Source organism: Oryctolagus cuniculus, chromosome 3, assembly GCF_964237555.1.
Source record: "Oryctolagus cuniculus chromosome 3, mOryCun1.1, whole genome shotgun sequence".
Classification (NCBI taxonomy): Eukaryota; Metazoa; Chordata; class Mammalia; order Lagomorpha; family Leporidae; genus Oryctolagus; species Oryctolagus cuniculus.
Window position 1 is genome coordinate 571,239 of NC_091434.1, and position 16,299 is coordinate 587,537.

At 60.8% G+C, this 16,299-nt stretch overlaps 2 protein-coding genes across 7 annotated transcripts in view; one reads left to right on the forward strand and one right to left on the reverse strand.

The window, feature by feature from the left end:
* The first annotated feature begins 611 nt into the window (after positions 1–611).
* On the forward strand, positions 612–7,078 carry MTERF4 (mitochondrial transcription termination factor 4). Its single transcript, XM_051839365.2, has 4 exons — positions 612–1,256; positions 1,494–1,914; positions 4,017–4,201; positions 5,501–7,078. The coding sequence occupies exons 1-4, from the start codon at positions 1,236–1,238 to the stop codon at positions 5,837–5,839; spliced, it is 966 nt and encodes a 321-aa protein (XP_051695325.1). The 5' UTR covers positions 612–1,235; the 3' UTR covers positions 5,840–7,078.
* Positions 6,545–16,299, reverse strand: part of SNED1 (sushi, nidogen and EGF like domains 1) — a 64,999-nt gene continuing 55,244 nt past the window's right edge. For all 6 annotated transcript variants that reach the window (XM_051839354.2, XM_051839356.2, XM_051839355.2 and 3 more), the window contains 3 exons: positions 14,709–14,791; positions 13,572–13,609; positions 6,545–9,352 (listed from right to left, as the gene is read on the reverse strand). In XM_051839354.2, the coding sequence (XP_051695314.1) occupies positions 13,584–13,609; positions 14,709–14,791 (109 nt within the window). In that variant the 3' untranslated portion in view covers positions 6,545–9,352; positions 13,572–13,583. The remainder of the gene's footprint in view (positions 9,353–13,571; positions 13,610–14,708; positions 14,792–16,299) is intronic.

Consider the following 16,299-nt stretch of genomic DNA (forward strand, 5'->3'; position numbering starts at 1 on the left):
GAGGGTATGGGGTTCATGTGTGTATATGTAGAGGGTATGGGGTTCAGGTGTGCATATGTGTGATGTTATGGGGTTCATGTGTGCATACGTGGGAGGGTATGGGGTTCATGTGTGCATACGTGGGAGGGTATGGGGTTCATGTGTGCATACGTGGGAGGGTATGGGGTTCATGTGTGCATACGTGGGAGGGTATGGGGTTCATGTGTGCATACGTGTGAGGGTATGGGGTTCATGTGTGCATACGTGTGAGGGTATGGGGTTCAGGTGTGTATGTGTGTGAGGGTATGGGGTTCAGGTGTGTATGTGTGTGAGGGTATGGGGTTCATGTGTGCATATGTGTGAGGGTCTGGGGTTCAGGTGTGCATATGTGTGAGGGTATGGGGTTCAGGTGTGCATATGTGTGAGGGTATGGGGTTCAGGTGTGCATATGTGTGAGGGTATGGGGTTCAGGTGTGCATATGTGTGAGGGTATGGGGTTCATGTGTGTATGTGTGTGAGGGTATGGGGTTCATGTGTGTATGTGTGTGAGGGTATGGGGTTCAGGTGTGGGGAGCGGGGGGCGGCAGGATCGTGGAAGTGTGCAGTGCAAGGGGAGCTAAAAGGAGCCCTGACGCGCGGCAGTGAGGCAGCGGCCCCTGTGCGTCCCGTCCCGTCCCGTCCCGACGCGGCCGAGCAGGCGCAGGCCCGCCGTCCCGGGAGGAACCGCGGAGAAGGCTCCGGAGCGGCGCCCACGGGGTAGGGTGCTGGCGCCGCGGGTGTACACAGCCACCAGCCCTTCAGTCCTAGGCCTTCCTCTGATACAGCCTTCCAGTCAGAAGATCCTTGGATGTGCCGGGCCGGGCCGGGCCGGCTGCGTGGGCGAGGACCAGCGCCCCTCTGAACCGGCCTCCGTCACTCCGCGGCTGCGAGGGCGCGCTCTCCCGCGCGACGACGGCTCCCGCCCGCCCGCGCTCGAGGGCGCGCTCTCCCGCGCGACGACGGCTCCCGCCCGCCCCGGCTCGAGGGCGCGCTCTCCCGCGCGACGACGGCTCCCGCCCGCCCGGGCTCGAGGGCGCGCTCTCCCGCGCGACGACGGCTCCCGCCCGCCCGGGCTCGAGGGCGCGCTCTCCCGCGCGACGACGGCTCCCGCCCGCCCGGGCTCGAGGGCGCGCTCTCCCGCGGTGGGCGGGGCGGGGAGCGGAAGTGACGGGCGGGGGCGGCCGCTTCCGGCGCTGGGGCGCTGCGCTGTCTGCGGGATGGCGGCGCTCGGCCGGAAGGTGCGTGAGGGCCGCCGCGTGCGTGGGTCAGTCGCACTCCTGGCCCGGGTCGCGGGGCGGCGGGGTCCCGCGCGTGCAGGGCGCGCCGTGGGGCGGGGGGTCCCCGGGTGCTTTGGCGTCGGCCGGCCCCGCGCTGTGCTTGCCCAGGGCCTGGGCCCCGGGTGCGGGTGCTGCGGGTCGTGGGCTTGTGTCCGTGACGCCGGGGCCAGTCGATGCCGCTCTGCCTCTGTCTTGCAGGTCCTGGCCTGGCGCCGCCTGCCGCCCCCCGCCTGGGCCTCCGCGGCCGAGCGCACGCCTCCCCCGGCCGCCGGGCTGCGGAGACGGACCGCAGCCTCCCGCGGGGGCGGCCGTGAGGAGCCGTGCGGCGTGGGGCCCGGGGGCAGGCCGAGCGCGGACGCAGCGCCCTCGCCGCTGGACAGGGTCGCCGGCTCCCTCCTGGACATGGGTTTCGCGGAGGCCCAGGTTCGCGAACTGCTCGGCCTGCAGCCCGCGGCCAGCCCTCAGCAGCTGCTGGACGTGGTCTCGGAGTTCATGCTCCTGGGCGTGGATCCGGGGCCCGTGTGCGTGGCCCTGAGGAAAAGCCCCCAGCTCCTGAAGCTGCCTGTGCCGCGCGTGAGGAAGCGCTCCGCCTACCTGCGGAGGCTCGGGCTGGCCGAAGGTACCGCAGGTGGAGACGCCCCACTGGCGGGGAGAGGCGGCGGTGGGAGCCCGCCGCGCTCCTGGGGAGGCCGGGGTGCGTGTGCGTGTGAGCGAGTGTTGAGTGGGAGCAAGTGAGTGTCAGGAATGTGTCAGCGAGCGTGTGTGAGCGAGTGAGAACGAGTGTGAGTATGTGAGTGAGTGAGTGAGAGTGAGCGAGTGTGATCAAGAGTGTGAATGAGTGTGAGTGTGAGCGAGTGACGGGGCGGAGGCAGAACTGCAAGGCCGGGGCCGTCCTCTTGGCTCACTCACTGTAGGGTCTCCGGCGCCTGGAACAGCCGTGGGTGCACGGTGTGCCCTTAGGAGGCCGCCTGTGGTGTGTCACCTTGCTTGGCGTGGTCTCGGTGCCTTGGCTGTGTGATGGGAAGCCTTGTCGAGACGGAGTCCTGCCGAGCGCTGACACGGTGGCCCGGTCTCCCCAGCTCTGCACGGCAATGTCGCTCAGGGCTCCGGGATCTCTGGGGGCTTCTGGAGGCAGGAGCTGAACGCCCTCCCACTTGCAGCACCGGAGTTCCACTGCTGTTTCTTTTCGGGGCTGACTGACTTGGTTTTAGGGGATAAGGTGGTTGGGACCGACAAGATGTCTTTGGGCCTCCTCCAGGAGAGCAGCAGAAGGAAGCAACAGAGCACCTCTTAAAGTGCATTCTGGGGGCTGGCGCTGTGGTGTAGCGGGTAAAGCCACCGCCTGCAGTGCCGGCATCCCATATGGGCGCCAGTTCGAGTCCCGGCTGCTCCACTTCCGATCCAGCTCTCTGCTATGACCTGGGAAAGCAGCAGAAGACGGCCCAAGTCCTTGGGCCCCTGCACCCACGTGGGAGACCTGGAGGAAGCTCCTGGCTCCTGGCTTCGGATTGGCCCAGCTCTGGCCATTGCAGTCATTTGGGGAGTGAACCAGCAGATGGAAGACCTCTCTCTCTACCTCTACCTCTACCTCTCCCTCTCTCCCTCTCTCCCTCTCTCCCTCTCTCCCTCTCTCCCTCTCTCCCTCCCTCTCCCTGTAACTGTCTTTCAAAGAAAAGGTACATTCTGGACTCGGCACATTGTGCCCATGGTTGGGTCGGTCCTCAGGCAGCACAGGCGTCTGCTGGGACAGCTTCCACTCTTGTTCAGCTCGGTCTTCAGCTTCGAGGCATGCCCGGGTGTGGGAGCGTCCCAGCCGACGGGCTGTTTCAGTGCACTTGTTAGCAGGGCCTCTCACCCAGAGTGCCCAGGTCTGGGTGAGACACCCAGTCACCGTGATGACAAGGACGCCGGTGTCGGTGGGTGTGCGTGGTGTTCGTTCTCCTTGCCGCTCTCACCCTTGCTACCGTGAAGTTCAGGCTCCCAGGGCCCCTCCCAGGGGAGGCCGGGCTCCCACCTCACTGGTGTTTCCCCGAAGTCCCTGTGAGAAGTGGCAGAGGAGGCCCAGGACAGGGAGCTGGTGCCTTCCGGATGGGGCCCGGGAAGAGGCCGGGACACGGGAGAGGAGGGCTGTGTCGTCTCCGTTTGCTTCCAGGAAGAGAAGTCTGCAGCGGGCCCTTGTTCTGTAGGAGAGGATCCTCGGGTTTTTTAATTTGTTTACTTGCAGGTCAGAGTTACAGAGAGGCAGAGAGAGAGGGAGAGAGAGAGAGAGAGAGAGAGGTCTTCCATCCACTGGTTCACTCTCCAGATGGCCACAATGCCTGGAGCTGTGCCAATCTGAAGCCAGGACCTTCTTCCGGGTCTCCCGTGTGGGTGCAGGGGCCCAAGGACTTGGGCCATCTTCCGCTGCTTTCCCAGGCCATAGCAGAGAGCTGGATCGGAAGTGGAGCAGCTGGGACACGAATTGGCACCCATGCGGGATGCCGGCGCTGCAGGTGGTGGCTTTACCTGCTGGCCACAGCAGAGCTGGATCGGAAGTGGAGCCGCCGGGACTAGAACCAGCGCCCATGTGGGATGCCGGCACTGCAGGTGGCGGCTTTACCTGCTGGCCGCAGCGTCGGCCCCCCTTGCTTGTCTTTGAAAAGCTGACTTGATGCAGGTGCAGCTAGCCTCTGGGCTGCTGGAATTTTCTGAAATCGAGTGCCTGCCTGTTGACACCTCCAGGGAAGCTGAAGCGGGTGCTTCACTGTTGCCCTGAAGTCTTCACCATGCACCAGCAGCACGTGGAGGGCGTCGTCGGCGTCCTCAAGGGCAAGTGCCTCTTCTCGGCAGAGCAGGTCACCGAGATTTTACACAGGTGCCCCCAAGTTCTTCGGGAAGACCCTGGTGACCTGGAGTACAAGTTCCAGGTGAGCGCGCCTGGGAGGGCGCTCGGGTGGCAGTGGGAAGTTTGCTTGTTCAGACGCGGGAGGGGTCAGCTCTCTGGGTCTGGAGCCTCGCGCATCGTGCAGGGGCAGAGCTTACACTGTCTGGTTCTTACCGCTTCATCCAGGTCAGCCCATTCTGCTGTGGTTCTGACATTAGTAATGAATGACCCAGTTCCATTCTCAGAGTCCAAGTGGGAGTTCCATATGGAACCGGCAGTTCTAACAGAGAAAACCTTTATATTTTTGGAACCTATTTTGCATGTTTTTTTTTTTTTTTTTTTTTTTTTTTTTTAAAGATTTGTTTATTTATTTGAAAGAGTTACACAGAGAGAGGAGAGAGGGAGAGAGACAGAGAGGTCTTCCATCCACTGGTTCACTCCCCAATTGACCACAATGGCAGGAGCTGTGCCGATACGAAGCCAGGAGCTTCTTCCAGGTCTCCCACGTGGGTGCAGGGGCCCAAGGACCTGGGCATCTTCCACTGCTTTTGCAGGCCATAGCAGAGAGCTGCATCAGAAGTGGAGCAGCCAGGGCTCGAACCGGCACCCTTATGAGATGCTGGCACTGCAGGCTGGGGCTTTAAGCCGCTGTGCCACAGCACCGGCCCCGTGCATGTTGATTTTGAGAGTAGTTGTGCTGGTTGTCCTGCTTAGTAACAACTGTGGCAACTTGGGTGTATTGCCTAGATATTTTCTGAGAATTTTCGCTGTTGTTTCCATACTCAAAATTCTCTTCCTGTGTAAGGAGAATATAGAAGAAGATAATTTATCTCTTCTGCCTCTTTATTTCCTCCTATGTTTCCTTTTTTTTTTTTTAAAGATTTTATTAATTTATTTGAAAGGCAGAGTTACAGAGAGAGAGAGATCGTCCATCCAGTGGTTCACTCTCCAGATGGCTGCAACGGCCGGAGCTGGGCCGGTTCAAAGCCAGGAGCCAGGAGCTTCTGGGTCTCCCACGTGGGTGCAGGGGCCCAAGGACTTGGGCCATCTTCCGCTGCTTTCCCAGGCCACAGCAGAGAGCAGGATTGGAAGTAGAGCAGCTGGGACTTGAGCCAGCGCACATACGGGATGTCGCCACTGCGGCGGCAACTTAATTCACCTTCTTGCTGTGAACTGAAGGTGCCTTGGGAAGCGCAGCTGTCACCGTCAGTGCTGCAGAGTGACTGCCGTGGTACTTTGCAGTCCTTTCTGAGTGCTCTTGGGGACAGTGGGAGTTGACTGTGGGGTGGCGTGGCGGGTTTTTCAGTCTGTCTGGGATTCCTAAGTGTGTCTGTGTTTTCAGTATGCGTATTTTAGGATGGGAATTAAGCACCTGGACATAGTGCGGAGTGATTTCCTGCAGTACTCAGTGACGAAGATCAAGCAGAGACACACGTACCTGGAGCGCCTCGGACGCTACCAAACCCCGGACAAGAAGGGGCAGACACAGATCCCTAACCCTTTGCTCAAGGACGTCCTCAGGGTGTCAGAGGCCGAGTTTTTGGCCAGGACGGCCTGTTCTTCTGCCGAGGAGTTTGAGGTTTTTAAGAAACTCTTGGCTCGGGAGGAGGAGGAGGTCTCTGAGAGTGGCGATGAGGACGGAGACGAGGGGGAGGGGGAGGAGGGCGAGCAGCAGCGGTGAAGGGAGGAGTGGAGTGAGAGGGCCCTCCCATGAGCGTTTCCACTCGGATCGTGTCCGGTGTTTTTCACCCAGAGCTGACCTTTGATGGGAAACGCTACAGATCCCCCAAGAAGTAGGTCAGACGTGGCAGGTCGAGGGAGGCCCCCGATGCACCATAAATAAAGACTGATTCTGGGGCCGGCACTGTGGCGCAGTAGATTAATCCTCCACCTGCAGTGCCAGCATCCCATATGGGTGCCGGTTCGAGTCCCGGCTGCTCCACTTCTGATCCAGCTCTCTGCTATGGCCTGGGAAAGCAGTGGAAGGTGGCCCAAGTGCATGGACCCCTGCACCCACATGGGAGACCTGGAAGAAGCTCCTGGCTCCTGGCTTTAAATTGGCCCAACTCCGGCCTTTGCGGCCATCTGGGGAGTGAACCAGCAGCAGATGCGATTTCTCTGCCTCTCCCTCTCTCTGTAACTCTACCTCTCAAGCAAATAAATATATTTAAAAAAATAGTGGGAGTTATTTTTAATTTTAAGTAAATGAATGAATAAATGAAGACTGATTCTGCTGTTAAACCCCAGGGCACTGATGCCGCAGTGTGGTCTTGGTTCTCCTCTGCTGTGTGTGTGTGTGTGATGGCTCCATGGGCTGGAGGGGCGTTCCTTCTGGGGAAGGCCAGCTTGCCACTTGCTTCTAGTGGTGAGTCACGAGAAAGCAGTGTGAGGGTTAGTGCATCACAGCACTTTATTTCATGAAAAAAGTAGCAGGTTTTTCCTCTGAAATACTCGAGATTTTAATCCAGAGGTATCTTACTGCTCCAGGTGGTGATGGGTGTGCCAGAGTGTGAGGTCAGAGGTCAGCCTGGAGTGCAGGTGGACTTGGCAGGCACAGTCCGGCACTTTGCTTTGTTCTGGTGAGGAACAGGCCCTCCCTGCTGAAGCTGAATGGTGCCAACTCCTGGCCAGGGGTCCCCTCCAGGCCCGAGGCGTCTAGAGCGTGTGGCCTGGGGAGCTGTCCGCGCGTGCGCTCCCCAGCTGTGTTAGGGAAAGGCTCTGAGGAGCAGGAATCGGGCTACAGGGCCGGTCCTGGTTTTGTTCCAGGGAGCACTGCACGGCACCCCTGGTGTGGGCCTCACCTTAGGGAACCCAGCAGGTGGAAGGAGCAGTGGACAGTGTGGGGAACGGGGAAGGAGGAGGGAGAGGCCTGGCTGGGGCTCTGATGGTGTGAGTCCCGGAGGACGAACGTGCTGGCCCCCTCGCCCTGGGTGCTGCCCCGGAGGAGGCTGCAGAAGCGTCCTGCAGCATCTTGGCAAGTGCGTGGAGCAGGCGTGGCTCTGCTTCACCTGGATAGTCGGGCATCTGGTTGTCATGAGCCTGGGCGGAGCGGGCAGGCTGCTCCTGTCTAGTGAGTAGTCAGGGCTGTGGGGAGGGCCCAGCCAAGTGCTCTCAGGCTTAGTCGGCCACGAATGTGACAGTGTCAGAGCAGCTGTGTGTTCAGGAGGCTTCTTCCCTGTGCCCTGGGAGACTCAGGAGGGCTGAGCTGGAGTCTGATGCGGGCACCAGCACCAGGGTGCAGGGTCTTGTGAAGGCACCAAGTGGCTGCTAAGGAAAGCCCTCCCCAGAGCTGACATCAGTGGCAGGAGCTTGCCAGCGGGAGGCGCTGGTGCTAAGGGAAGGTGCAGGAAGTTGGCTGACCCAGGACAGGGCCATGTGCCATGGAGGAGAGGGAGGTCTTTATTTTTCCTGGCCGTGGGCAAAGCCGAAAGCGAAGACAACGCAGTTGGTGCCGGTGTTGTCTGCATGGGAGCATCGCTTCCTGCAGGCTCCGGGAGCCCTGCCTGTGCCCAGCCGGGACAGAGTCGGCTCCTGGGACTGCTCGACGAGGTCTTGGTTCACTCCAGCTGTGGTCAGCGACGCGTGACATGGACACGGCTGTTCTGCTGCAGCGTCTGCTTGCGCGGAATCTCCCTGGGGGTTTGAGTAGTGAGGAAGACTGCAGGCCTGCAGAGGGGCTGGATCCCCTCGTGTCGCAGGTCCCCTTTCTGATACCTACTTGGAGGAGACCTGAGGACACAGGGCCACCCGGCGCCATGCCGAGGACTTGGCAGATCATCTCTCGTTGGGACAGAGGCCTCTAAGCTCCAGGGGGACCTGTCAGCGTCGGCCGGTGGCCATCCATGTGGTAGTGGGAAGTCCACTGTGCACACCCAGTGACGGCTCTGGTCTCGTGGTGGGCGCGTGAGTGCGGCGGCTCAGACACACGGCGACAGTTCCTGGAGCCACGGCCGAGTCGGCACAGCACTCTGCTCACCCTGCGTGTGAGACCCTGCAGCCTGGGAGCCCCTGGGGCACAGCCGGCTGGAAGTGATGTTCTCTCTGAAGATGGCAAATTGCATAATACACAGACGTACGCACACAGAATTTTAATAAAAATAGTCTAAAATATACTCTAGCTCTTCAGTAAGTGCTGGTATAGGAGCAGAGGGGGAGGCCCCTCTCGGGCCAGGAGTGACCCTGAGCAGGCTCGGGGGCACGCAGGGTCTGAGTCCCCTGCTTGTCACCTGTGTGGGGAGAAGCTGGGGCTGCGCAGGGCCAGGGCTGGATTGCAGGTGCCATGACAGGTGCAGGTCTCGGGAGGAGCTGGAGCAGTGCCTGAGCCGCGGGCTGCAGGACCTGCCCGTGACCCACGTGCTCGCCTCTGCCATGTTCGCCTTGGGCGGCGGAGCCCTTGCTGCCTTGTGGCCTCCGCTGTCTAAGCAGGGGTCTCGATGGCGTTTTTCTGTGAAACCCAGGGGTCTTTGGTCCTTGGAGACTTGTCCTCACGCAGCTTCCTCTGTGTGAGGCTGAAGCTGGGGTTCTCGGAGAGCAAAGCCTCACTAGTAGTGGCCCAGAGTGTCACTGGGTCATGGCCACACGTGTGCGGGCTCGTCCTTGGCCGTGTCCACGCCACGGAAGCAGAGTTGGGCCATTACACAGAGACCATCTGGTCTGCAGACGGCCAGCCCTCCACAGAGAAGATGCTAAGATGTCTACTTCTCCATTTCCACTTCGGCAGTGTTGCGGTCTGCATGGCCGGTGCAGGCCTGTAGAGTAGTCAGCGTCGGTCGTAGAGGGGAACGTGGCGGGTGAGGCTGTCTCTCTGCCCCTCCCACCCCTGCAGTCCTGCTTGGGATCTGGGTGGTTGGGTCTCGGAGCGTGGGGCCTCTGTGCTGGAATCTGAGCAGCGCCAGTCAGCCGGCAGGCTCGCTGACCCGCCGGACGCTCACGGGCGCACACCGCGCCCCGGAGAGCCAGAGCTGCATCCTGCGCATCACGGGACTTGGGGACGGCCGGGCCTGCAGGAGTCCCCAGGGTGCGCTGTGCAGCTGCGAGCCTGGCCGTCGTCCTGAGATCGCAAGGAGGGGCCTCCCAGGGAACTCACTCCAGCTGGGCCTTGTCGCAAGGGCGTCTTTTTGATCCAGTTTTTAGACCCCGTCTTCCTGGGCTTTAGAAACCTGGAGGTTGGTGGAGCGACGAGAACATCCGAGTCCTTGGAAGGAAAACAAAGCAAAGCTGAGGGCATGACAGCCACACCCCTCCTCTGTGATAGCCACAACCCCTCCTGACAGCCACACCCCCTCCTCTGACAGCCATACCTCCTTCTGTGACAGCCACACCCCTGCTCTGTGACAGCCACACCCCTGCTCTGTGATAGCCACAACCCCTCCTGACAGCCACACCCCCTGCTCTGTGACAGCCACACCCCTGCTCTGTGATAGCCACAACCCCTCCTGACAGCCACACCCCCTGCTCTGTGACAGCCATACCTCCTCCTGTGACAGTCACACCCCCTGCTCTGTGACAGCCATACCTCCTTCTGTGACAGCCACACCCATGCTCTGTAACAGCCACACCCCTGCTCTGTAACAGCCACACCCCCTCCTGACAGCCATACCCCCTCCTCTGTGACAGCCACACCCCTGCTCTGTGGCAGCCACAACCCCTCCTGACAGCCACACCCCCTGCTCTGTGACAGCCATACCTCCTTCTGTGACAGCCACACCCATGCTCTGTAACAGCCACACCCCTGCTCTGTGACAGCCACACCCCCTCCTGACAGCCACACCCCCTCCTCTGTGACAGCCACACCCCTGCTCTGTGGCAGCCACAACCCCTCCTGACAGCCACACCCCCTGCTCTGTGACAGCCATACCTCCTTCTGTGACAGCCACACCCATGCTCTGTAACAGCCACACCCCTGCTCTGTGACAGCCACACCCCCTCCTGACAGCCACACCCCCTCCTCTGTGACAGCCACACCCCTGCTCTGTGGCAGCCACAACCCCTCCTGACAGCCACACCCCCTGCTGTGACAGCCATATCTCCTCCTGTGACAGCCACACCCCCTCCTCTGTGGCAGCCACACCCCTGCTCTGTGACAGCCACACCCCTCCTCTGTGACAGCCATACCTCCTCCTGTAACAGCCACATCCCCTCCTCTGTGGCAGCCACACCTCCTCTGTGGCAGCCACACCCCTGCTCTGTGACAGCCACACCCCCTCCTGACAGTCACACCCCTGCTCTGTGACAGCCACACCCCTCCTGACAGCCACACCCCCTCTGTTCCCACTCTGCCTCCTGTCTCTCTCCTGGGACCTGTCAGTGTGGTTCCAGCTAGTGTCCTGATTCTCCCGTGTGCTGGGAGCAGGATGGGTGTACTTCTGTTTCTTGCTTATTTGTGTTTTCTCCATTGTCTCCAGAATGTGTGCTGTGTAAGCCAGTGTTTGATCACTTGGAATTTGGGGCTTGTGATTTTCTTTTTCTTTCTTTCTTTTCTTTTTTTCTTTTCTTTTTTTTTTTTTTTTTTGACAGAAAGAGAGAAAGGTCTTCCTTCCATTGGTTCATCCCTCAAATGGCTGCTACAGCCAGCACTGCACCGATCTGAAGCCAGGAGCCAGGTGCTTCTCCTGGTCTCTCATGCGGGTGCAGGGCCCAAGCACTTGGGCCATCCCCCACTGCACTCCCTGGCCACAGCAGAGAGCTGGACTGGAAGAGGAGCAACCGGGACAGAATCTGACGCCCCAACCGGGACTAGAACCTGGGGTGCCGGTGCCGCAGGCGGAGGATTAGCCCCGTGGGCCGCGGCGCCGGCTGTGATTTCTTTTTCTAAGCCGTGGGCTTGCTGAGTACAGTTTGAAAGTCAGGTCACTGTTTCAGTGACTTCCTGCTGTGGAGGTGTGCGAGTGTGTCTCTGGGGTGGGGAGGAGCTGTGGCTCTGAGCAGAGGGCAGTGGATCCTGCCAGCTGCTCTCTATGGAGAGATCGCTCCTGTCTGGATGGGCTGGGTGCCCACGCTGCTGCAGGGGATGGCTCGTTCCTTAGCCACATGGGACACAGCCAGCTCTGCAGTGGCTTTCCACCCAAGGCGGGGACTGCTGGGGCCCATTCAAGGGGCAGGCGTAGCGCCTGTCCTCACTCCCAGTGTCCTGGCGATGGGAAGTTCAGTTGGCACCAAGCGGCCTGTAGGCTGTGGCGAGGTGTCACGATGTTTCCCAGCTATGGTGCAGACACCAGTGGTGCTGGCCCCTGGACAGCCTGAGTGGACGAGGAGGGAGGAAACGCTGGATTAAACAAACAGTTTCTTTCCTTTCAGGATTAATGAATCCTTGGGATTCTCGTGTCCGTGTGGATGGTGTGAGGACTCAGGGCTCCCGTGTCCGTGTGGATGGTGTGAGGACTCAGGGTTCCCGTGTCCGTGTGGATGGTGTTGGGGGACTCAGGGCTCCCGTGTCCGTGTGGATGGTGTGAGGACTCAGGGTTCCCGTGTCCGTGTGGATGGTGTGAGGACTCAGGGTTCCCGTGTCCGTGTGGATGGTGTGAGGACTCAGGGTTCCCGTGTCCGTGTGGATGGTGTGAGGACTCAGGGCCCCCGTGTCCGTGTGGATGGTGTGAGGACTCAGGGTTCCCGTGTCCGTGTGGATGGTGTGAGGACTCAGGGCCCCCGTGTCCGTGTGGATGGTGTGAGGACTCAGGGCCCCCGTGTCCGTGTGGATGGTGTGAGGACTCAGGGCCCCCGTGTCCGTGTGGATGGTGTGAGGACTCAGGGCCCCCGTGTCCGTGTGGATGGTGTGAGGACTCAGGGCCCCCGTGTCCGTGTGGATGGTGTGAGGACTCAGGGCCCCCGTGTCCGTGTGGATGGTGTGAGGACTCAGGGCCCCCGTGTCCGTGTGGATGGTGTGAGGACTCAGGGCCCCCGTGTCCGTGTGGATGGTGTGAGGACTCAGGGTTCCCGTGTCCGTGTGGATGGTGTGAGGACTCAGGGTTCCCGTGTCCGTGTGGATGGTGTGAGGACTCAGGGTTCCCGTGTCCGTGTGGATGGTGTGAGGACTCAGGGCCCCCGTGTCCGTGTGGATGGTGTGAGGACTCAGGGCCCCCGTGTCCGTGTGGATGGTGTGAGGACTCAGGGTTCCCGTGTCCGTGTGGATGGTGTGAGGACTCAGGGTTCCCGTGTCCGTGTGGATGGTGTGAGGACTCAGGGTTCCCGTGTCCGTGTGGATGGTGTGAGGACTCAGGGTTCCCGTGTCCGTGTGGATGGTGTGAGGACTCAGGGTTCCCGTGTCCGTGTGGATGGTGTGAGGACTCAGGGTTCCCGTGTCCGTGTGGATGGTGTGAGGACTCAGGGTTCCCGTGTCCGTGTGGATGGTGTGAGGACTCAGGGTTCCCGTGTCCGTGTGGATGGTGTGAGGACTCAGGGCCCCCGTGTCCGTGTGGATGGTGTGAGGACTCAGGGCCCCCGTGTCCGTGTGGATGGTGTGAGGACTCAGGGCCCCCGTGTCCGTGTGGATGGTGTGAGGACTCAGGGTTCCCGTGTCCGTGTGGATGGTGTGAGGACTCAGGGTTCCCGTGTCCGTGTGGATGGTGTGAGGACTCAGGGTTCCCGTGTCCGTGTGGATGGTGTGAGGACTCAGGGTTCCCGTGTCCGTGTGGATGGTGTGAGGACTCAGGGTTCCCGTGTCCGTGTGGATGGTGTGAGGACTCAGGGTTCCCGTGTCCGTGTGGATGGTGTGAGGACTCAGGGTTCCCGTGTCCGTGTGGATGGTGTTGGGGGACTCAGGGCTCCCGTGTCCGTGTGGATGGTGTGGGGGGGACTCAGGGCTCCTGTGTCCGTGTGGATGGTGTGAGGACTCAGGGTTCCCGTGTCCGTGTGGATGGTGTGAGGACTCAGGGTTCCCGTGTCCGTGTGGATGGTGTGAGGACTCAGGGCTCCCGTGTCCGTGTGGATGGTGTGAGGACTCAGGGTTCCCGTGTCCGTGTGATCTGGAGAGAGACTTCCTGAAAGGTTCTTCAGGAGGGTGCTCTCAGCACCCCGCCCTCACACTGTCCCAGTCCCACCTCCTTCCAGGTGCCCATCAGTCTTGCCATTCGGAGCCTGCCTGCCCCATTGTAGCTGCCAGGGCTTCTTGGCTGGGTTTCCCTGGGAGAGATGGGGTTCGCCCCGCCCCATTGTAGCTGCCCGGGCTTCTTGGCTGGGTTTCCCTGGGAGAGATGGGGTTCGCCCCGCCCCGGGAGCCTCTCTGCCAGCTGGAGACGTTGCCGCTGGTGGGACCCGGACCTGTGCAGGGAGGCCTTGCGGGTCTGTTTGCTCAGATGCCCCACAGGGAATTCCAGAGCCTCCTGCCCTGGGGGCCGCGACCAGCAGGGCCCTCAGAGGCTCAGGGCAGGGGCGCCTCTCCCTCTTGGGGACAGCTCTGCGGGTGGCGGGGGACTTACCTTAAGATTTCTTCAGTGTTTGACTGTTACTTTGTTTCCTGAAATGGAGAGGGTGTTTAATGAGAAAGACACCCTTGACCCTCCAACCACCTCTGCCCCAGCTGCTGCGGAGGGCAGGCCTGGCTTGGCTCGTGTCCTTTCTGGCGTGGGGAGCACAGACTCCACTGTGGAGGTCAGTGCTTCTCTGTGTGTGTCCACCTGGCTGAGGTGGTCTTGTGAGGGACGAGGACGGCAGCCCGGCTGCGTGACAGGTGTTCAGGAGCTGCCCTTAGGGAGGGGCCTTTCCTGTGGCTGTGGCCAGTCTGTGGCCAGCAGGATAGGGCCTGCACACTGCTCCCTCAGAGCCTGCCATGGCCCCAGCTCTGTCCAGGGCCTACGGGGAAAGGCCCTGGGTCGAGTGAGTCAGAGTGCTCGGAGGTTTGCCACAGTCACAGACGTGCCTGGGCCTGTCACAGCGCCCCGTGTGCACATGCGCGGCTGGCACGAACCCCAGCGCCACCCCTGTGCTGTGCTTTGCAGGCGGGTGTGCTCACAGACATGCACATGCACACACATGCACACGTGCACACATGCACACGTGCACACATGCACGTGCACACATGCACACACGTGCACACATGCACATGCTCACACATGCACACACGCATACATGCACATGGTAACACATACATATGCACATACACACACATGAACACGCACACTCTCACACATGTGCACACACACGCACACACATGCACACATACACATGATCACAATACACATGCTCGCACATGCTCACACATGCACACGTGCACGTGCACACGCTCACACATGCATACACACATACATGCACACACGCTCACACATGCATATGCGCATACATGCACATGCACGAACACTCCCACACATGTGCACGATCACACATGCACACACATGCGCACGCTCACACATGCACACACACACACATGCGCACGCTCACACATGCACATGATCACAGTTGCTTAGTGGAGCAGGGCTGCACAGGCCACCCTTCGGGGCAGGCAGCCGGGTCGGCCTGCAGGCCTGCAGCATCCCCTAGCATTCTGTCCCAGGCCACCCTTGCCCCGTCACCGCGCGCTGCATGCAGGACGCAGGCTGGGCCTCGTCCCTGGACGGCACCTGTGTGGGGTTTCTTGAGGCTGGTGCTCTCGCAGCTCTCTCTGAAGCAGACGTCGTGGCGCACTCTGTAGATTCTCTTATACCTGTTGTCACAAGGAAGCGGGTGTTGCCGCCGCACCCACCGTGGGGAGCCAGTGCAAGGCCGTCCCCCCACCCCCGCAGGACACGTCACGTGACAGTGAAGATGACGTGTGCAGTTCCCGTGTTGTGACTTTGCCTGAGGCAGGCCGCAGAGCCCAGGGCCTTGGGCACGAATGGCCTCACTCTCGGAGTGGTGTGCATGTTCTCCCGAGAAGTCTGGAAGCCTTGGGGCCACCGGCACCGGTGTGGACAGAGACGCAGGAGCCCTGACTCCAGCCCTGCCCCTTGCGTGCAGCCTGGCTCCGTGTGAAGGGGGCAGGGCTCGCCCAGCAGCCACCGCGCGGGCTTGCAGGTGGTGAGGGATGCCCAAGCTGGGCTGCGTTCGAGCCACTGGAGATCCCAGCAGCTCCTCGTGCCGCGGCTGATGGACTCTAGGGTTCAGAACGCCTGGTGAGGGTTCTCCTGGCCCTAAGGGAGAACTGGAGCTGGGGTTCACCTCCTACCAGGCAGCAGCACAGGAAGTGACTTTTTAGAAGTTTGAGAGCAGGTGGTGCAAGGACAGAAGCCGGCCTGAGGAACACCAGCGAGACCTGGGAGCCGCCCCAAAGCCCCTCTGGGCTGCAGTGGTCCCACGGGGCTGAGCAGACAGCGGTGTGGGGAGGCGGAGTAAGAGAATGGAGCGGAGGGAGCTTGAGAATCTGCCGAGGGTCTCCTTGAGCCCCCGGGGACGGATGCAGGGGAAGCTGCATGTGACGCTCGGGGAGAACCCAAGGCCAGCAGGGAAGAGCCCAGCAGGGAAGAGCCCAGCAGGGAAGAGCCCAGCAGGGAAGAGCCGCCGAGCCACTCCCAGTGCCGCAGCCCTGCCACAGACACTCCGGAAGGCTGTGCTGTCTTAGAGGGGCTGGAATCAGCCCAGGAATCGGCTGCTCCAAGCATGGTGCAGAGTGTTAAACCAGACTCAGGAACATGCTTGAACACCTGGAAAATCCAGTACTCAGTACCATCAGATTCTAAGGTGCAGCACCCAGTAAAGTGTTGTGAGACGTTTAAAGAACATGGAGGACAAAGTGTGGCCCACAGCCTGGAGACAGAGGCTCGACTGGAAGGCCCAGCAGTGAGTGGTGACCGACATTCCTGTCCCACGTGGTCAGTGGGCTCAGGAAGATAAAGGGTGCAGGGAAACACGGGGGAGCCAGCGAAGAATCTGGGGCCCAGGCCCCGGAGTGGCAAGTGCGCTGGGCAGTGCTGAGGGCACACTGGACGCTTGGATGCTGCCAAAGAAGGGATGAGGGACCTTGAGCACTGAGCAGTAGAATCGGCCCAGAAACAAGAGCAAGTGGACTGCAGAGTGAAGAGAGCTGCAGTGAACTGTGGGCAGTGTTAGTCTACATGCGTGTGACTGCAGGCAGTGTTAGCCTACACACGTGTGACTGTGGGCAGTGTTAGCCTACACGAGTGTACTGTGGGCAGTGTTAGTCTACATGCATGTGACTGTGGGCAGTGTTAGCCT